This window comes from Mchenga conophoros, linkage group LG3 (genome assembly GCF_057382185.1).
Source record: "Mchenga conophoros isolate Kocher_MC1m ecotype Shallow Benthic linkage group LG3, M_conophoros_male_GT1.1, whole genome shotgun sequence".
NCBI lineage: Eukaryota > Metazoa > Chordata > Actinopteri > Cichliformes > Cichlidae > Mchenga > Mchenga conophoros.
Window position 1 is genome coordinate 42896091 of NC_140528.1, and position 23003 is coordinate 42919093.

Here is a 23003-nt window from a genome sequence, read left to right on the forward strand (position 1 = left end):
CTTTGTATTGGTCTTTCACGTGGAATTCCAATAAAATTGATTTATGTTTGTGGCTGTAATGTGACAAAATGTGGAAAAGTTAAAGGGGGCCGAATACTTTTGCAAGCCACTATATGAGAACTTGGGAAGAAGATCTGCAAACTTTTGAGGAAGGAAGGAACGGAGTCTCACTCCTGGTTGGTTCACTTGAACCAATCAGAATTCCTCATAAGTAAAGCAGCAACACAAAAGCCTAAACACAACAACACAATCAGATGCACCATGGGCTTTCTGTGCAATCATGCGAGGTAGTAGCAGCACAGTCTCTATAAGCTCTCCATAGATCACATAAAGTAGTGTAGCAGAACTTTTAGTTATATGAAATGGAATAAAAAGGAGAAAAAAACGCTTTTCTCTTAAATGTCATACAAATGATGCATAAAGGCAGTTTGCAGTCTATGAATACAGCATAATAACAATGTTTCTTAACTTTAGCTTTTTTTTCTTTTTTTTTTTAGATCTTTTACAACAGTCAGAGACCAATCCCAGAGTGCCAGTCGATATATCTCACTCTGCTGTAGAAGTAAACAGTTGTACTTTAACCTTTAACCTCTCTGCTCTGTATCGTTTCCTCTTTCAGACCAGAAAAACATCACAGCTGAGTGTGGACAGAACATCACTCTGACATGTCAAGTTCCAAATAACAACATCATAGTTGTAGAGTGGAGCAGACCTGACCTGAAGGAAGAATATGTCCTTATCTACCGGGACGGTCACTTATATATATGTATGTATATACAGATGGTCAGCATCCATCTTTTAAGAACCGGGTGGATCTGCAGGACAGACAGATGAAGGATGGAAACGTGTCTCTGATTCTAAGCAATGTGACGATTAATGACACTGGAACATACGAGTGTCGTGTTTTCATGAGTGGAACAAACCGCAAGAAGAGAGCTCATCTGAAGTCTCACCCCATCAGCATCATCCACCTGAGTGTTGATCCTGCAGGTGAGTGAGTAGAGTTGAGTGTGTGTGAAGAGGAAATGGATTCTGTTCTGTTCTTCACTCATCACCTACCTGACAGCTGACACCTCACACCTGTTTCTCTCCTGCAGGTCAGACACACAGAGAGGATGGAGTCAGTAGAGGACGTTCTGCACTGGTAGCTTCTGTTTTGTTATTCCTTCTTGTGTTTGTCGTTGTTCTTGCTACACTGTCAAAGAAGAATTTTTCCAACCATCTTCCTTCTGATGAAACAGCGGACAGCTCTTCTGATACCAGTGTCACAAGAGTGATAAAACATCAGCCTCACAAAACCTAAAGTCTTACATGGACCAGTACTGATGTAGGCTATTTTAACCTCTGATGTTCCTGCTGTTTATGTTGTGCTGTTTATAGATCTGACTGCATGTTAACTGCAGTTTGATGCATTTGCCGATTAGTTGACTTTGTTCTTTTAAATGTCAGGACAAATTTCTCCACAGATCATCAAACATTCACACAGTGAAGGAGGAACTTTACATTTTTCACACTCCTTCTGACCCCTACTGTGTGGATCATTCCCTTTCTGTTACGTCTCCTCCACCACAGTCTGAATCAGGAAGCTGCTTTTTGCACAGAACCAGGTCCCACAGCTCCAAAAGGCAAACAATATTTTTTAAAAAGTTCCTTTTTGTTCCTGAAATTAAGAGCATTTCTTTAACTCAAAACACAAAACATAAAGGGTTAAGATAACACAAAGTTTTCGTGTTACAGGGTTAGTGTTATTTTCACGTCTTTTAGCCTCAAACCATACAGACAATTGAGTTACTTTCACTATCAAAGACAATATGATGATGATTAAACAACGGCAACATTTGTAACATGCAACATAATTTCTGTGGGTAACCCTCTGATGGTAGTGAAGACCTGACACATGTCAGAGTGACTCATTGTCTGTGAAATACATACTCATGGCTAAAGAGACACTTTGACCCTGAAAAAACTTTCCTTTTTTGCCTATAAACAAAATGACGTAGGTCACACCTAACAAACAGTCTGTGTGGACAAACCCACACTGAAAGTTTTCACTGCCTATTTTTTATTGTTATTATTATTATTATTTTAATCTGTGACATGATAAGAGATAAGAGAGCAACCATGCATGCTTACTCAATCTTTCCACTCACACAGTTACGTTATTGTTACTTATTTATTATTACTTACCCAAACATTATTTTGAGTAAAACAACTCACGTGTCACAGGAGCTTGTTACAGCTCCATGTTTGATTTGACAGTTTTACACAACATTTTTGCTCCGATCTAGCGATGCAGGAGATCGTGGCTCAAGAGTTGGCAGTTCGTCTTGTAATCGGAAGGTTGCTGGTTCGAGCCCCGGCTTGGACAGTCTCGGTCGTTGTGTCCTTGGGCAAGACACTTCCCCCGTTGCCTACTGGTGGTGGTCAGAGGGCCCGGTGGCGCCAGTGTCCGGCAGCCTCGCCTCTGTCAGTGCACCCCAGGGTGGCTGTGGCTACAATGTAGCTTGCCATCACCTGTTTGTGAATGTGTGTGTGAATGGGTGGATGACTGGATATGTCTCATTCTAACATGAGAGGCTTGTATAGCTTTGGTTCTACAACAGAAAACAAAATATATACATTGATAAATTATTAATCAGAAAATACTTATTACATTTCTATAAACAAACACAGCATAACAGATTTTGTTTATTCTGATATGAAACTGGGTGACCGAGTCAAGCTGTGGGCACCTCATTCAGTTTCCTGGGCATGTGTGGAAAACCTCCAACCAAAGTAGTAATACAAGGGCGGCATTTTTCCCACAACCAAGCATGGATTAAAGGAAAGAGAAAGGGATTGGATTTTGCTATTGCAGTGGTATGGAGGGAGCCACAGAATCACTTCTGTTTAACCACTATTTTTCAACACAGCTCCAAAAGCAAACATCTCTGTTACCCGAACCTGCCATCAGCAATGAGACCTGCCCCACATTCAGATGAAATCCCACCTCCTGTTTTTACTGGCTTATCTGATGAGAGGGAGAAGATGTTTCATCCTAAGATGCAACATTTTAGTGTTGAGGATTTCAAAGCTTGATGTTCAATTAGCGCCTCTGTCTGCTAGTTATTCAGTCAACCAGAGGTAAATAATTTGGCTTCTGAGCCAGGCAGATCTCTGTGTATTACTGAGAAGTGGAAAAAGGGAGGATGGGCCATGAAAATGAGAACTTACAGCTTCTAGAGTCAGGGGGGGGGCGGGGCAAATATGTTAAATACATATATAGAACCTGAAGGGGTTCTATATAGGGTCCTGCAATTCAGATGTATTATCTCCAAAGGATTTGGATCTGAGAAAGGTAGTAGTAGAGTGGGTCTAGGTTAAGTGAGATAAACCTGGCTCCAGAACGCAAATTCTCTTTTTCTAAGTTTTTTGAGAAGGATTTTATTCAATTCCTTGAAATACATGATGACTTTGCCTGTTCTGCTGATATTGAAGCGTTGTTTGCTGTACAATGGGCTGTGATTTTTATGCAGGTGAGTGGAAACAAAAAGTCTGCCTAAATAATGGAAGTTACATCTGTGCCATCTGGTCACACTAAGAAATCTATGAAAATATGTAAACTGTGTTGGAGGACCTGAAGTTCAACAAGCACAAATGCACCAAATGTTTTAAAAAATAGGATTTGCATTTTTTTAACAAACTGTATGCGAGTATGAGAGCAGAAGAAGCTCTGTGATGTATGGGCCTAAAAAGACATGTGAAACTATGGCATGGCAATTCAAAAGTAGTTTGTGAGATTTTTCTGTTTTATTACGGTAGTCATGAATAAAACAGGAAGTGTTGCACAGACAGAGATCATCTTTCCTTATTTTTTCTTTGCTCAAACTGTATTTTCTCTGCTATCTTAAGAGTAATTTTACTGATTAAAACAAAACATTAACAGAAAGGAAACAGTGGAACTTTATGTTCTTTGGTTTGGTAAATGTGCTTTCATAATATTGAAATTAATAAAATAAATAGAAAGAAATGCAATTTTACAGTATCTCTGCATCTAACAGCTGTTTTACAGCTGAGGTTAAAAAAAAAAACTGTCCATAAACGAGAATGGAAAAGTTTTGATGATGTGATGATGATGACTCAGACTGAAAAGCTGATTGCACAACACTCAAACAAAAGGTCCTTATGTGACGTCTTCATACACTGAGAAAAATTTGCAGCAGGTCAGCTCTGTCATCCATTGCTCTCTCATTTTGCTTTCTGATCTTTTACAGTTTAATGCCTGTGAGATGGGAACAACTTTTTTAGTTTAAGTTGGCAGGCTGCCAAGTGGCCTTTAAGTGTAATTTCCAGGAAGGTGAATCACTTTCTTTGTCAGCTTTAGAAACAAAGATATCACTTTGCATGCTGCGCTCAAAGACACAAAAAAAACAAGAACGATTTTATATTTATTTACAGCCGCCTTCTTGTCTCAAACAGAAAGTAGCCTTCGTGTTTCACGCAGAAAGTATGCAGGAGGCTCCTCCTCCACACGCCAGACTTCCATTTTGTCTTCACCTCCATTTTGTTGACTCTACACTTCTTTTTTTTTTTTTTTTTTTTTGAAAATGTAGTTTTTTATTTGTTTTTTGTTTTTTTAATTCAACATATTGTATAACAAGGCAAAACTGAAAACATGAATGCAATTTTTTTCTCACTCTTAACTAACTGAAGCCTTTCATTGAACTACCAAATAAACACATTGGTACTCTCTTTCTGGCCAGACACGTGGCAGCACTTCTGCTATAAATTTGTTCATATTTACCAAAATAAAAATGTAGACATAAGTGCAAACATTAGTTTTTAACTGCTAGTGAAAATTGTTTTCTTTCCAAATAACTCTCTCACTGAACCAACACAGCCTATCTCTCAACATATTTGTACTCTCTGCTTATATTGCCTTCATATTAAATAAGTTTTTGCTTTTAAAATATATTTTTTTAAACATTGCATTTTACAACAAACAAATCCTGCCTAACAAGAAAAGTAACTCCAATGGTCAAATTGCATTATATTTCTTCATGTTAATATAAGGGCTGCAAGTAGGGGTGATGTGGGCCACAAGTGGGCCCCGGGCCCACAGTTATTAGTTTGTACTTTTCAAACATTAACACTTACAATACTAACAGCTGGTTAACATTCAGATTGCCGGTGTATATTTTTTTTCTTTTGTGTTCCTCAGTCATATGTTATGCTTGAGGGTATGACATAAGAACACCTACACAAAGAGAAACCTTACTACAAAGGCTTACAACAGAATTATAACAGCAGAGGAAACCAGAACTTGATTAGAAAGGTAACACTTTTATTTTCTGAAACTATGTTTGTGTACTTTGTACCTTAAATGTAACCAAATCCTAAGTGATCCACTGGTGACCTGGTGGATTTTAGGAACCTTTCAACACTGGCTCATTGTAGTTATTAAAATAGACTCTAACAATAAATATTTTAAATGGGGCACAGCCTTTGACATGGTAAAATGGACATGGTAAGACAGCCATCAGAATTTCATGATCTAAATATCAATTTTTGCATCAGCCTTCAAGTTAGGAAAACTCAACAAATGATTATATGTGTATGATTTTGTTTAAAGTTGTTACAAACAGGTTTAGACCAAACTGAAAAAATATAATATTTTCATACTAAAGAAGCTTTTCCATTGTTAGCTCATGATTATAAAAGATTCACTAGGTCTCATAAAAAAATCCTTTATCTTTATTACAAATGAGACAATCTGTTCTCAACAAAGTCCTAATCAGTTCATCTGCTCTTAACATCATATCATCTAATCATAGCTAAATCTAATGATGGCATGCCCAGGAGCACGCCATCCCCATGAAACTAGAAAACGATTGTCTAATGCACTGCGGGAACAGAGAGAATAATTACCCAGAGGTTACTGCTTCACAGTTGGAAGCAGAGGTTGTCTGATGACATGTAACTTAACCTGTTACCCTGCAATCTGAAAACCATAAAACTGCCATACAAAAAAAGAATAACAAAGAATATCACATTAATGTTCCATTGGCTTTGTCAGTTTACTGCACTTCAATGCAGTAAATTTATTTCATGGCTAAATAATTTATTCATGTGTATTTTGTTTTCTGTCCGTAGCACAAAGTGCCCACAGTTATAAAAGCTCATTATAAAATGATAATTATAATTCATCCTAAAATCTAACCAAACATTAAAGTTGATTTTCTTTGCTGTTAAAACATTACCCATGCACAAAAATAATTCATGAAGTCTTGTTTTGAGGTGAATACAACTTTAATTAGGATTCTTCAGCATGTCTTAAGAACAAAAACGTGATTACATTTTTAAACTCAAAAAACAAACACGAGTCATAAGAAACATGATTAACATGACGACTAAAACAAGTCAAACTGTAGATTGGAATTCCAAAATTAAACTGTGCAAACACTGACTCCTCTGCTTTCCTAATCACAGCTTTCCACTGTTCAGTCTCAGGTGGCAGTGATGGCCACAGGTATGTGTAAATGTGTTTGTGTGTTTAGATTAGCTGTTGGAGCACGTTTAGCAAGTCCTGTTTTTAAAAGGCCAACCGTAGTGTGGACCAGATTAAAACCATTTCCTGTCTGAAAAACTCATCACTTCTTCTTTTGTCACACAGCCCAACATATACTGATCAGGGCTCTAAACTAACCTTTTGCCACGGTTGCACTGGTGTGCCTAACTTTTTTTTTTCTTAGGTGCACCCACATTTTTCAACTGCATTGCTTAACCCCACTGTTTTACACTTTTTTTGCACTGTTTTGTTTGTTCACATCTTCTTCTTCTTTTTTTTTTTTTTTTTTTAAATTGCTGTCCATACAGACAATATTTATTTGTAAAGATTAACTAACAATCTTGTCAACACAAATTTCTTTATTTGGAGCACATTTTTACAAGAGAGATAAGTTACTGAAAAAGTGCCAGTGCTTAAAGTGCTTTGGCATTTTCTTTGGCAATATTATAGTGTTGAAATCTCCCAATCCTTTTAATCTTTGGGCTGAAGGAAGGACAGTACTCGGTGTATAAATGCTCAATCAACAATCATTTATTTCCATACATTTCAACAATACAGAGCATTGGAACGTCCGACCGGAGAGATGCCAGGTCAGAGGTTCGACCGCATGTCTCAAACTGGTAGCGGATCACACAGCCTTTTATAGCTAGTGACGACCCCCACCTAGTCATAAAAGCTGCATCTTCACATGTTTTTCTAATTCTTAGCGAGACTGGCTCCTGGCCTTGGCTCCCTGTCTTTCTGTGTGAAGGAAGGTGGGGGCATGGTATGTGGTTTTATCTCTTTTCCCCAGACACCGGGCCTCCTGCTTGCAACCTTCTATGATTCAACAATAAAGCATGTCAAGAAAACAGTGCAAGACATTCACAGCCGATCAAGGATACAGAGTGATGCATACTTTATCTAATGACCTACAAAATGATTATGTTCTTTTACTCAAGAGTATAATAAGGACTAAACTACATACACAGCACACCATCTAAACTAAAGGATAATATATGTCCTACAGCTGTTATCCTACTTCAACTACATTGACTACTGGTCATAAAATAACATATGTTTTACTACTGGCCTCAACAGTAGACAATGTTAAACTTGATCATTATCTCTGTTTCCTCTGGCGACCTGCCGCTGAAAGGAAGTGGGGAGACACTTAGGCAGAGCTATTTTTTCTAAACTAAACTAACTAAAACGGAAAATCTCCGCTTTCAACAATAACCGTGTACGTGTGGATGTAGCCTCAGGAGAAGGCTTGTTGTTTATGTTTTCTGTGAATAAATAAAATAGCAGTAGCAGCAGCAGCAACAACAAGCACAGCAGAAACTGAGAGACCAACGATCAGTCCAATAGATCCAGCCTCCTTCCCTCCTGCCTCCTTCCCTCCTGCCTCCTTCCCTCCTGCCTCCTTCCCTCCTGCCTCCTTCCCTCCTGCCTCCTTCCCTCCTGCCTCTGTGTCTCCTCCTTGACCTGCAGGTGAGAAACAGGTGTGAGGTGTCAGCTGTCAGGTAGGTGATGAGTGAAGAACAGAACAGAATCCATTTCCTCTTCAAACTGCTGTCAGACAGTATCTGCTGCACTCTGATCACATCACTCAGACCTCTACTCACTCACCTGGAGAATCAACAACCGGGTAGCAGCTTCACCTTTTCACTTCGCATTTAAGGCAAAGGTAAGACTTTTTTTTTTATCCAGGCTGCATTTACACAGTAATCCATGCTTTTATTTCATCTTGCTTGCATGGATGTAATGCTCTGTATTTTGGAGTTAGTCGGTGTCTTCTCTCTCCTGTGCAGCTGGTCCGAAATGCTGCTGCAAGACTTTTAATCAGAACTTGCAAAAGAGAGCACATCACTCTCGTCCTTGCGTCACTCCACTGGCTGCCTGTATATCTTAGAGTTCATTTTAAAATTCTCATGTTTGTTTTTAAATGCTTTCACAATCTTGCCCCACTTTACCTCTCTGAGCTTCTTCATCCTTACTCACCCCCCAGGTTTCTCAGGTCAGCTGACAAGCTGCTCATGGAGATACCCAGGTCCAAAAGGAAGCTCAGAGGGGACAGGGCCTTCTCTATCTGGTTGTTCAGTCTGACGTCACTAGCCGTGTCTGGGCCTAAACGCCGCTGCAGGTCCATATATCAAACGATCACTGTGGCATTACTGAGAGTTGAAAAACTGTCTAAAGTCTTTCATCTTTAATAAAATGATCAGCGTTCTGCTCTACCAGGTGTAACAATTGAGTTTAACATCCAGGCATCCATGAAAACGGAATTTATGACATTTAACGGAGTTAGAAGTTAGCAGTAGAGCTGGGCGATATAAGAGTTTTTCATATCACGATATGTTTTTTTCATTTCAGGCGATAACGATATCTATCACGATATAAGCCAAATAACTATTTGTAAGATTTAAATGTGCCATTGCTCACAAGTAAAATGTGAAATAATCAGCAGCTTGTTTTTATTTGAATATTTATTTCCCATAATAAGTTCATCCATTAAGCGGATGCGAATGGATGGATGAAGTTCAACAGGGTAGATGTACTTAAGGAACATGAGACTTTTTCAGATAAATAAAGGCAAATATTGCAAACTACACAAAAGGCAGCCGCTAAAGCGTTTAAGTTTCAAAATAGAACAAACGAAACAGACTAAATTGTCAATTCCACTTAGAAACAAAGTATTAATTCTAAAAATAAATCTTAGTTTGTTTTACAGAAGAACAGACAAAACTGACTAACTTTTGTCAATATCAAATAAACTGAGAACTAAAAGGAAATTCTCAATCTCTCCTTGTTGTATAGCTTAGCTTTTCAAACAGTTTTAACAGTTACTTTAGTCTGACAAAAGCCGAATGACGAATTAGCGCTTCCAGTCAGAGACTGAGGCTACGTCCACACGTATTTTTGAAAACGGAGATTTTCCGTTTTCGTTTTAAAAAATAATCCCGTCCACACATAAAGGGAGAAATGAAGGAAAACGCTGCTATGAACATGCCAAAGCAGCAGGTGGAGCTAGATTCCTAACCGTGCAGAAATGTTGGCCAATCAGAAGTCTAGAAGCCTCGGTGGGAAAAAGTAAACAAAGCTGGGGCATAGAAGCAGAACAGAGTCGTCTGTGTGGAGGGACAGTAACTGTGTGTATATGTAAGCATTTAAACACTGCAGAGAGTAGAATTAACAGTATTGTAGAAATTCATTTCACCGAAACAATAACGTGGCGCACAGTGTGACGCATGCACCAGTTTATTGTATTTGCAGACTTGCTTTCGGCACAATTTACAGTGCACGCTACTCTGTTTTTTGTCAGACTTGAAATAGCCGAAATACCTTCACACTACGGAACGTCTATGGCTCTTCCGTTCGACAATCTCTCCGGCATTGGAACCATCATCTGTTTTCTCTTCGGTCACGCTTGGTTGATTTTTCTAGTCGGCACACTCATTTCCTCCATTACCCGGGCGGTACGGTGGCTGGCTGCTTCCCAAACAAACACACGTGCGGGTTGGCACTTGTGCTGTACGTAACAAGTCGCGCGACGTGACGCTGCGGCTGTGATTGGTTCGGCTCTGCGCTACTTAATTTGGATTGGCTGACCTTTTTTTTTTTTTTTTTTTTTTTTTTAAAGAGGACAAGAGCGGCGAGGTCTATCGCGATAGTTTAATTTCTCTATCGAGTAAAAGTTATATCGCGATACATATCGTTATCGTTCTATCGCCCAGCTCTAGTTAGCAGGGAGTTAGCTCGCTAGCTTCTATCTAAATACAATATGGCATGTCCTGACTGCGGGGTTTTGGAAACAAATTAAAATGTACAGCTCTGTTATCACTTCCAGCATAAATGAAGACAGAAAACTAAACAGCAGTGACGTTTGTAGGGTTACTGAAGTTGGGCTAGCTGGTATATAATGATGTGCTACATGACCGCTAGCGACACAGCTATGTTAGCATAATATAAACAAGCTAACTTTTTTTCCACTCGATAAAAGTTAACGTGAGTGTTCTCGGTGGTTAGGTACAAATATAATCGCATGGCAGGATGCTGTAAAAGGACCAAACTTCAGCCAGGAGAACAACTGAGATAATCCATCCACAATACGAGGTTAGTCGTTCATATACTGCTGCATGGGATGGGCTGTAGTTACATCCTAAGGTTTTAAAAACTGAGCTTAAATAAATGATTAGCGGTAATAAAAGCCGAGGGAGGTCAACAGTGATCACTGACTGTTTTAGGAGCTTTTTGAGATTAAATAGAAGAAAATACATAACATTAAACATGTTAACAACACAAAAGCCATATTAAACGCAGACTACTTTAGGCCCGGTAGTAGGATTCGTCACATCATCACTGAACAATCGGATTGCTGCTCCTAATCTCTGGAGCGATCTGCCCCAGCACATTAGAGAGTCTTAAAACCCATTTTTACTTCTTGGCTTATGACACAGTTTGACCCTGATAGTGTGCTGATTTTATTATTTTAAGTTTAATTCTAATTATCATTTTATATTTAATTTTTTATCTTATTCAAGATATATGTCAAGCGTACAGCACTTTATTTTCAGCTGGGAGTTGTTCTGAAAGTGCTATATAAATAAATAAATAAATAAATAAATTGCTGATCACACACACACTCAACTCTACTCACTCACCTGGAGGATCAACTCTCAGGTAGATGATGCTGATGGGGTCAGTCTTCAGATGAGCTCTCTTCCTGCGGTTTGCTCCTCTCGTGAAGACACGACACTCGTATGTTCCATTGTCATTAATCGTCACATCCTTCAGAATCAAAGACACGTCTCCATCCTTCATCTGTCTGTCCTGCAGATCCACCCGGTTCTTAAAAGATGGATGCTGGTCATCTGGGTCAAGCTGCTCATCTCGGTACAAAAGGATATATTCTTCTCCCAGGTCAGGTCTGCTCCACTCTACAACTATGATGTTGTTCTTGTTGTTGTTTGGAGCTCGACATGTCAGAGTGATGTTCTGTCCAGACTGAGCTGTGATGACTTCTTGGTCTGATAGAGGAAACGACACAAAGCAGAGAGATTAAAAAGGTGCAATTACTCATTTTTACAGCACCAATCATTAAAAGAAGCTACAAACAGAGACCACTGTCACTTTACCAGAGGGAGTACAGAACACTAGATGCTAAAATTGATCACAATCTGATTTTTATCACAAACCCATGGCACTCTTCTACTTGTGTTTTAGGTGATTTGAACCAAGGAGCTCAGGAAGTGACACAAGGAGAGAGGAGTCAAGGAAACGGATTCAAAAGAGTGATACTTCAGAGTGAATCACCAGTGTTTTCTCTGATTAACTGTCGACGGTCAACAGTGTGTTACGCCCCTACCAACAAACCAGGAAATAAATGCTGGGGTTTAAAATTTTCTTTGCTTGCTGTATTTTAACATGACACAGCAATTTGCTGACACTTTTATTTCTGACAAAAAGACAATCACTGCAGTGGTATATGGGCTGTATTTGATTAGCACGTTACTTAGTCCCTAAAGACCCCAAAGTGCTTTACACATTCAATGATCCACACATTCACACACTGGTGAACGCAAGCTACATTGTAGCCACAGCCGCCCTGGGGCGCACTGACAGAGGCGAGGCTGCCAGACACTGGCACCACCACCAGTAGGCAACAGGTGAAGTGTCTTGCCCAAGGACACAACAACGAGACGGGGCTCGAACCGGCAACCTTCCGATTACAAGACGAACTGCCAACTCTTGAGCCACAGTACCCCCAATGCTACATGCTAAATGCTACAATGCTGAAGAACAATCAAGGAGACCGTGCTGATCTGGGTTTCAGGTTAAGATATTGTTATTTATTTTGTTATGTTTTTGTTTAACGTCGCAAAACTATCCTCCTATAGATGAGTGGACAAATCCTGATAAAACTTTGCAGGAACACTGCCTAGGGTGGGTACCAGTATCAATATAGCACATACAAATATTCTATACAAACAAACAATCATGTAGATTTGTATATTGGCACTTCAACTGAATAGAATATCAGATTAGCACAGTGTGTCACAATATGATGTACGATAGCATCATACATAATATGTTGGTTATTTCAACAACCACCAAAGAGCTAAAGCAGCAAACCATTAAAGGCCACGTAAATGGATAATGCAAAATGATGTAAACACCTCATTTCTGCTGTTCAATACTGAAGAAATTTAAACTTTTAGAAATTATGTCGTTACTTTGACACAAAAGCATCTGCTGTGATGTTTACACCTCTAATGAAGTCTCACAAGTAGATATAAAAATATGGATATGTACTGATAAACGATCAGAATTATAATATTCCTGATTTAGTCAAAATTGAATTGATTTGGGATCTTGTGAATCAGAACTGAATCAGTTGTAGAAATCACTGACGACCTATTTATTAGCTCCTATCAACGTCAGTCGTGTGTGTTAAGTGCTGATGATGAATGTTTGTTGAGATCAGTTTGTTGTAGGGGAGGGTAACTCCCCAGAACAAACTGACCCCTCAGACATGTTAAACCAAAAGTAACGAGAATGTTTTGAAAATGTAAAGAAAATGAAATGTAAAAACCTGAAAGTGTTCAGATGTATAACATAAAAGTACAAACCATTAGAAAAATACTTAAGAAACCCTAAAACAAATAAATGAATTAAATAACAAAGCAATACTTTTTTTGTTTTTATAGAAAACAGCAGATTTTAATACTGCAACTACTGTTGTGTCATGTGGACAAAAACAACCCGAGTGATGATGCATAAACCTTGCTCCCGGTTAACTTAACCTCTACATGCCAGCTAGCAGGAACGCTACAGACGTCGCTGCTGTTTATTTTGTGTCTTCATTTTTCTTAAATCCCCGTCATAACATGGTGTAATGGCTTTAGACGGAAACTCATCCGGCTAACTTTTTAGGGGTTTTAGTCGACGCCTTTCTTCCTTTTTTTTTTTTTATCACGGTAAAGGTTTATTTATTTTTTATTTAAAAAGTACAGTTAAAACTAAAGTTGATCAAGTTTAAAACTAAATAAACGTTTTAGCGCTGTTACTGTTCACGTGAGTTTAACCTGCGTACCAACATTAAGCGATTAAAGCAGATCAAACAAAGTGCTGCATCTATTTAAACATGTGAATTCCTACAGAGCTCACCTTTGGAGGCAGAAATCTGAGCATAAATGGCGAACAGCAGCCAGAGAAGTTGAGGAAATAAGCTCGAGGTAGCCATGGCTTGCTTTAGCTTAGCTTCAGTCGCGTTGTAGTGAGTACAACTGATACTTGTAAACTGCGTTTTTTCTTAGAGACCTCTGATTAGACAAATTGTATTTATTTATCGCCACCTATTGTTCTTGGATATTAATTACAGGACTCGCCACACGTAGCTGTGGGTACTGCAACCCCTGCTGCTGCTCCGAATACGTTGCAGAAAACTGTTCATCTTGTGAATTGCTATATTTTTTCTGCATCTCGGTGAACACCGCACAGAGTTACTCAAAGGCCCTCAAACAACTTTTGTTTTGGAAATATTCTTTAAAAAACGTGACCAAAAACCATATCGATTGGGTGAGTCCACCATTAATACTTCTGTAATAATATTCTACCCACGTAGGAAAACACTTGGTGTTACGGCCCGTGTACAACCGCTGGGTGACCTCAACAAATTTCGTCCGACTAAACTTCTGTTATACAGGCAGAGCGCCATCATTCGTCCGTCTACGGTTTTAATTTGTCATACCGCAAAGATAACAAACTACTTCCATACCATTTCCACAAGGGGTCGCCTCAACATAAAGCCTGCGTGCTAGAGTCGGTTGTTGACGCAGTCACAAGTTTGTTTTTGTCTCCGAACGTAGTGGTTTTTAGTTTTTAGTCACATGGAAGTACGCTCTTAATCGAGTTAGCCAAAAAGTAAAATGCTAATAACGAATGAAAACAGATGGGGGGAAAAGCAACATACCTCATGATTAATCCCTCTCCATCGTCCTTAGCGTGGCGCAGTTGTTTTACCCACTCGTCTTGTCCATTATGAAGTGTTCCAAATAAAACCGAAAAGTTTAATAAAATATTCGAAACAAGCACTGAGTCTGTGTCGCCTAGCCATGGTCCGTTTGAAGCTGCGGACCTGTATGTACTTAAGTCCTTGTTGACTGTACTAGACTCAAAGTGACTCACAGACTTTGGCATCCAGACAAGTACGCCCGACATAGCCGGATGTGTTTTCGCTCCTCCCATTCTGTCATACATCGGTAGAGACAACTTGTAACCTGATGCAGCCAGTTTCCCCGCATGCAAAACGGAAACGCGGCGGAAGAAACTGCGAGGTTTCGTTCATAGTCGTGAATTTAATGGCACCCGAAGCTTCAATCGGCACCCGATTGTCTGACTAAAATTTTCTACTTGAAGCAGGAACTCCCACCTGCCCTGTGTGTGAATGGGAAGAGCTGACTGTGAACTATTTAACTTACGTGCAATAACCCTTACTGTAAATATATATCACTATTATTTTTTTCTCTGATATTGTATACTTGTACATTTACTGTTGATATGTATATAGTGCCGCAGAACTGTACACCTCACCACCCCTTTCTTTTCCCACGTCTGCACTGAGTAGGAGATGCTCCATTGTTCTCATTGTTCATGTGTTTAGTGACAATAAAAGACGTTTTATTTCTGTTTCAAATGTGGATGATCACACAACTGCTTCTTAAGCTGGTGAGAGGCGGAGAATTAAACTACAACATATAAATAATGAGTTGCCGTTTTTAACCTAAAAAACAAAACTAAAACTAAAGTTGGTAAGATATTTTTTTTTGTAGTCCATCTTGACTTTTTACTTTCACCACTAAGGTGTCAAAGCTATCCATTTAGTGTTTCCTCATTGTTAAACTTCTTTTTAAAAGACCTTCTTTAACTGTGTGGCAAAAAATGAAAAATATAATATGCTTGACTCTGATTTAGTAAAGTGTAGCACCAACAAATATAGTGCCGTGACAGGATTGTGTGTCAGAGGTGGGAATTCAGAGATTTTTGTGACCCTGATGAATACTCACTTCTGGAAGTTCAAATTGATTTACTAAAGTTTTCAACATGAAGTTTACTGATAATTGCCCAGATATTCAACAGACAAAAAAAGTTTTAATTTTTGTGTTTGATAGATTTGACCTGACCGCATCTGTGTTCAGACAACAGCAGAACTTTTGTAATTCACCCATAAAACAAATCACACCTGTTTTGACCCGTTTAGTAAATCTGGTGTTAAACGTCCTGTTCCTATGACACCACAGAGAAAACAAAGTACAGGAGCAGAGTCAGTAGACGGCTTGTGTAAGTACTCCAGTGTTGAACAACACACTCACTGCTTGCTCCTCAGTTCCCTCCAGGCTTAAATTACCATTTTAAAACTAGTGTAAGGTGAATAGTTTAAGGTTAAACAGCTTTTATATGATCTAAGTTATACAGAGTTAAATGTTTTACATTTAATTGCACTAAAATGCATTGTTGAATTTACCTATATCAACTTATGCCAAATAATTACACCTAACTTGGTTAAGTAACTCCTAAGAATCAGACTTTACTCAAAAATGCAGAACTAACTCAGCACTTAGTTGAACTCCCAAAGCACACTGGAAAAAAAATGTATTAAACATTGTGTTTCTCTCAATCTGTATGGTCATACACTGTCACTGGGTACTGTATTAACATCAGAGCAACTAACAGGAGCATGGTGCACATGTGGTCCCACTCACAGGCTGCTTTCATTTTCTGCTGCAAGTTTCCCTGCTACTCTGGTTCTCAGTTGTCTGTTGGAGCCAATGACTGTCATTGGTTGTAGCTCATCCAACCGAACAGGAATGACACGTGGGTGTAGCAGAACTCTTTCTCTTGTTCAGGTCAGCAACTAAATCAGAAGTGCACCGCTGGAACTTTAGTGTTTCTATTCTTTTAAATCTGTATTCAAGTAATGCCAAACAGTCCACATCCACTGCTCCTGTGTGGACAGATCCACACTGAAAGCTCTGTCACTTCTTTCTCAGAGTGACATGAAAATTGCAGAGTATCACGTCCTCATTAGCACAAGAGTGAAATCTTACTCTGAGACCAGGTTGAGAAGTACCTGAGTGTGGAATTTGTAATCATGTTTCTTGATTTACGTTTATTTAACAGTCTTTGTCTCTGCTTTGTCCTACTCATATGCAAATTACAGTACTAGATTATCTGTCCATCAACAATTTTAGCTGGAGATAACAAGCAGCTCAGACAACACAAAGGTTGGAGTCCTCTAAAGGTCTCAGCATGATGCAGTGTTTGTCTGCATGTGCTATAGGAGTTACTCAAATGCAGAGGTCTGGATTTTAAGTTAAACTTTGTGTCTTGACCTTGGAAATACGATCATTTTGGCATAGATTTAGGAGAAAATAAGCAATGTATTCATATTTTGCAAATTTGAAAAGAAACAAATTTATTTAATATAAATAGTTAATCAAATAACCTCTGTGTGTGTGCACTCATGCAGATCTGTGTATCTCTGTGGGTCTTAGTGTGTCTAACACTGACTGTTCTGTGTAGAACTTTATGAATCAGAGGTGAATTTCACATTTCAATAATATGATGAAATAAAGAAATAAATGAATAAAAGCTTTTTTTTCTTTATTTAACATATTTCACTACTCATTAATACTTTTCCACAGAACTAAAAAGAATGTGTCTAAAAATAAAAATCAGGCTTCACATCAAAGTCCTGATTAACGTGCTTGAGTGCTGTGTGGATGTTAGTTCAAAGAAGACGAAGCATATAAACTGCAGTTAAAAGAAAACGTTTTAGAGAGACTCAGAGCAGATGTAGCCTGAAGAAGTTAAAGCTGAATGTCACGTGATATTTGTGGCCTCTGTGTGACTCATTAACAGACTGTTTGACTGTTAAGCTGTAAGTCAGTGAGTCTGTTTAAATTTGGTTCACAGTTTTTCAAAGACTGACTGTGTGTAAGGAAAAAGAAATTGGAGCTTTGCTGAAGGGTTTTTGGTTTAAATACTACAACAAAAATTAGCTGATTTCAATCTGTTCACTTATAGGTTAAAAGAATATAACTAAACTTGTTTAACTGTGTGATTAAGAATATGAACTGAAATATCTGGGTTGTTCTGTTCAGACACCACAGAAAACAAAATGAGGAATTCATGCAGAGTTGTGTGGTTTGTAGCCATTTCACAGTTCCTGTTCTTGTTAAAGTTCTGTTAACAAAATTCTTTAACAGGAACAGAAACTGTTGCCTCTCTGTTGCTGACAGACACAAGCTAATTCCTGAGTATCACATTTACTCCTGTAGGTTCAGAGTCCTCGTGACATTGGTGCTAATCTGAGGGGGGATCATATTTCTATATTTCTTGGCATAAAATGAACATACGTCAACTTTGTATCCATGAATATTACAATCATGCCTGCTGCTGGTTGCTCCTCTCTCTCTGTATTGTGAAACTGTTTAGTCTTGACTGACAGTCTCAGCAGTAACCTCGGCAGTTTGAGAGTCGATGGTTAGACTTTTTATCTTTCATTTCCAGCTTGTGACCACCGCTGAAAGACTGCTGATGCACAGTTATGAACACAGACATGTACTTTGTCCGCACAGCTGGTGGAGTTCACTTCGCTCTGTTTTACACAAACAGAATGAAAAAAGAAAAGACAAAGAAATCCTTTGATTTCTTTGTCAGAACACCGCTGAAGTTTCAGGGTTAAAGATTTATGCTTGGAAAGTACCAAGAGTAGTATGCGGGGGAGTTTTGCCTAATGTGTATAATCAGCTAGAGAGCAGCCATTTTCTCTTGATTGTCTTTGAACGATACGTTTCTATGAGTTCATTTTGTGTCTATCTGGTGTTTAGTTGTTATTTCCTGGAGCAGGAGGAGTCACTGACATATCGAGCTACAGTGACTTTACTCTCAGGGCGCGACTGACTGCAGAACATGTTACCTAATTACCGGTTAGAAGAGAAACAGGAAAGAAAAACCAGACGACAGCCTTTTGTTTCTGCCTGACCCCACAGCCAGTAAACACCTCTTCTCACTATGATCGTGTTGAATGTCAAAGTGAAACCAAGTGAAGGTTTGCTTCAGGCAGCAGCAGCAAGCTGAAAACAGACACGTAGGTCTTTATCCGAACATACAGTGATAAAAAGTTATGTTTACTTGAACTCAGTAAAGACAAGCTTGTACATCAGGCTTCCTATTAATTATATGCTGACTTAGAAATAACCAAGAAAAGTAAAACATCTGAATATGAACTCCTCTCTTCTAACACAGCAAAGACCGCAAAACCAAAGGTTTAATACAGAAATATCTGTACTTTGAAGGTAATCTGAGGTCTGCAAAACCTTCACCATGGTTTCAAAAGCGAGCAGAGGATTTCCTCTTTAACAAAACGTATTTAATGAAATGCGCCACATTTTCCCTTTGTCTAATGCAGCAGCCGCTGTGTGGAAACTTTTCTTACAGACAGGGAAAGTCCAGAGTTCAGTTGTCTTGTGATTGAGTGTAGCTGTGGTAATGATACCCCAGAATCCAAACCAATAAATTTCGGACTCTCTTTGTGTTACTAACAGAAAGCAAAGTGTATGTTCTAGTTTCACGTTTACTGTCACCCAGGCAGAGTCTCCACTTCACCAATAATAAAGACTCTGCCTTTATTATTGGCAAATAAATATTTGTGTTTGTAACCAAGGACAAGGTATAGGTAAACGGGGCAAAGAAATAAATTGATAATTTATTTATTACATTAGTTAGACAAACAAATTCCCAGTTATGTCCAGACAGGACTTACAACACATCCTGCTGATATCCCAGCTGCACATGAGACTTACCACACAAACGGTGCGAAAATAACAACACTGCAAACCGTCACACCCCGCTTAGCGACACTGCAATCGTGGCACACACTGCAAACAATTCGGGTCTCAGTGCAGCTGGGAATCAGTGCTATGCATGGCCCGCGATCTGGGAGAAAAAGGGAAGTGGCACAAACAATTAAACAAAAAAACAAAAAGGAAGGTTAGTCCGCCCTTACACAACTTACTCTCAATCAATAACCATCTTTACTGCTGGACGGACTAACCCAAACAAACTTACAAATCAATCAAAAGAACGAAAAAGGACAGCAGAGACAGCACATAATATTGATCAGTTTCCCTGCGCGCAGTCGATCTAGGACTTGATCAGTTCTTCTATTAAAACTCATGGTCACAGACAGCATACCGACTCGCACCCGAGTGAATTAATTGCCTCTGGTTTTTTCCACAGAAGAGCGCTAACTTCACCCCACACACCCACTACCTTTTCACAGCTCTTCAGCCAATCACCTGGCAGAGAACAACAAACTGCCAGGTGACACTTGTTACATGTTCTTTCTATCATTTTGTTGTACGTCTTAACACATGAACATAAATTGGAATAGGGTAAAAACAGTTTCCTTGTCTGTCATTAGTTCTGTCGGACAAGCTGAAGAACACATGCTGCCACCTGGTGGCTACATTTATACAAAACTCTGTAAAGTGTGCGTCACCCCAATATGCCAATCACATACAAGAATCACTTTATTGAGGAGATAGAGGCAATTCTTCTCTTTAAATATACTGAACAAGAAGTATTGAGGAAAATGTGCCTTTTATATGGAGGACCACAAGAGCCACACGCTTCAAAATTCCGTGCTCAAATAATGAATGAATTGTACAATGAATTATGCATTCACAAATTCCTTTTAAATTATTATTATTTTTATTTAGTCAATCATTACTAAAGTAATTTATTATTTAATAATTTAAATCGATGTTTCAAAATAAATTATTAATCCATTAATAAATACTTCAAATCGAAAATGAATTTCACAAAAAAGAATGAAACTTTCAATAAAAACCTCATTTCAAAAAACTATTTCGAATTCCAAATTAAAAAAAAACCAAACTGATTTTCATAATAATTTTTAAGCAAAATTTTAAAAGAGAAATGAGTAAATTGCTTCTAAAATCAATGATTTATTTCTGACATTTGAAATGGTGATTCCACTCCTCAATTCAAAATCCATTTTGCTTTCCTGTTAGCTCACTGATGAATCAGATTTGCTATCTCGTTTCTGAACTCCCAAAGCACATGATTGAGGCTTACAGAGGTGATATTTGCTCACATCACTCTCATGAAGAGGAGAATCAGACAGCAGTGACCGCAGGCTGTTACACAGATCAAATCTTACTGTGTAACAGCCTGTGGTTATTTCATATTGTTGAACATCTGGGAAAACAAGCTGAGTTATAATCTTTATGTGTTATGAAAAGTTGAAACCAGTCAGCAGGTTTCTACAGTTTAGTGCAGAGCTGTGGTGAAGTTCATAGTGATGCATTATCTTAGGTTAAAATAATTATTTTCAGCTTCTTATGTGAAACATGCCAGGAAGTTTGAAACCACTGTTTGATTCAAATGTCCGTTTGTATGATGCTGTATAGTTTTACTCACCACGGGCTAATTTTACACTGACTATGAAAAATCAGCAATGACAGCATCTGTAAACATCTGTTTGTATGATGTTGAATTCAGTTGTGTAAAATCCAGAAAAGAGTAAGTAGGAAACCTCAGAGCAGAGTCTTTCATCTCAGTGCCCTGATCACCTGTGGTTGCTGACATAAGCTCCAGCTGTGCCAAAGGTAAGATACACTCTGAGTAACATGAACAATTTCTTGTGACCAACAGTGTGACTAAAAATCTAAAGTGAAAGCTGTTTGGCTCTGCTTGGCCTGTTGATATGTCTCTATCAGACAGCAGAGCAAACAAAAAGGACGACACATCTCCACCACAATCTGAATCAGGAAGCTCACAGAGGTCACACAGCTCCAACAGTCACATTCTAATATATACACATTATATTATACATTATAATTAGTACTGTCAAAATTAACGCATTAACGCAAATTAATCCGCCATCACAGTCAACACGATTAAAGATTTTTACGCAATTAATGCATCTGGAGTGCAGAGTGACTCAAAATCCCTGAAATGTTTCTGTCAATGCGTTTCTGGCAGTTTGTCCAAGTGGAGTTACCTTTGCACATGCGCAAATGGGCAGTTGATCTGGTAGTTGATCTGGTAGCTGCTTAAAGCTGCAGCGCCCGGATTACTTGCGTTGCCAGCTACTTCCGTGCAACTGATATAACGTGGGGGGAAAAAACCCCAAACACATTTATGCCTTTGTTATTAGGCAAAGGTATGCATTTATGGAGCTTTAACGTTTCTTGTAACCGAACTATGACGCTTATCAGAAGGTTGCTTTCAGTGTGTAGCGCAGTCACGAATGACTACACGCATCACGATGGAATAATTAATGCCTGCAGGTTTAGTATGTCTACTCGCGTTGTTCATATTTGTTATATTTGTTATAGGACTGTCGAATACAAAAACAATAAAGACCTATTGTGCCAGTATCACCATGACTCGTTCTTGTTTGTTCAGAATAACGACTGAGAACATGGCATTTTAGCGCTACCAAAAAGTGATTGTGGCCTATAACTTGTCACTGAAACAATATTTCGGCTTCAAACTTGTTGGATATATTCCAGAAGGGTTACATGTGATATATTATATCCCAAACACTCTCCAAGAACTGCTGAATAACTTGTACAGGAACAATAAAACTGATAATATGCAATTTCCAACCTGCCAAAAAGTGATTGTAAATGGTAAATGGCCTGCATTTGTATAGCGCTTTTCTAGTCCATAGGACCCCAAAGCGCTTTACACTACATTCAGTCATTCACCCATTCACACACACATTCACACACTGGCGATAGCAAGCTACATTGTAGCCACAGCTGCCCTGGGGCACACTGACAGAGGCGAGGCTGCCGGACACAGGCGCCACCGGGCCCTCTGACCACCACCAGTAGGCAAACTATAACTTGTCACTGAAACAATATTTCTGCTTCAAACTTGGCGGATGTCAATTAGAAGGGTCATATGTCAAATATTACATCTCAAACAGTCCCTTAGAACTGCTGGATAACCTGTAAAGGAACATTAATACCGATAATATGTCATTTTCAACCTGCCAAAAAGTGATTGTGGCCTATATCTTCTTAATGAAATACTATTTTTGCTTCAAACTTGCTGCATGTCATTCTGAAGGGTCCTGTGACATATTATATCTCAAACAGTCCCTTAGAACTGCTGAATAACCATTAAGAGAACGATAAAACTGATAATATGCAATTTCCAACCTGCCAAAAAGTGATTGCCGCCTATATCTTGTCACTGAAACAATATTTCTGCTTCAAAATTGTTGGATATCCTCCAGAAGGGTCATATGTCAAATATTACATCTCAAACAGTCCCTTAGAACTGCTAAATTACCATTAACGGAACAATAAAACTGACAATATGCAATTTTCAACCTGCCAAAAAGTGATTGTGGCCTATATCTTTTCACTGA

The 23003-nt window shown here is 38.7% G+C and overlaps 1 protein-coding gene across 1 annotated transcript; it reads right to left on the reverse strand.

The window, feature by feature from the left end:
- Nucleotides 1-7054: 7054 nt before the first annotated feature.
- Nucleotides 7055-14415, reverse strand: LOC146578802 (ICOS ligand-like). Its single transcript, XM_085269013.1, has 3 exons — nt 13697-14415; nt 11191-11556; nt 7055-8014 (listed from the first exon to the last, which is right to left on the reverse strand). Exons 1-3 carry the CDS (start codon nt 13770-13772, stop codon nt 7788-7790), a joined length of 669 nt encoding a protein of 222 aa, XP_085125139.1. The 5' UTR covers nt 13773-14415; the 3' UTR covers nt 7055-7787.
- Between the last annotated feature and the right edge of the window lie 8588 nt (nt 14416-23003).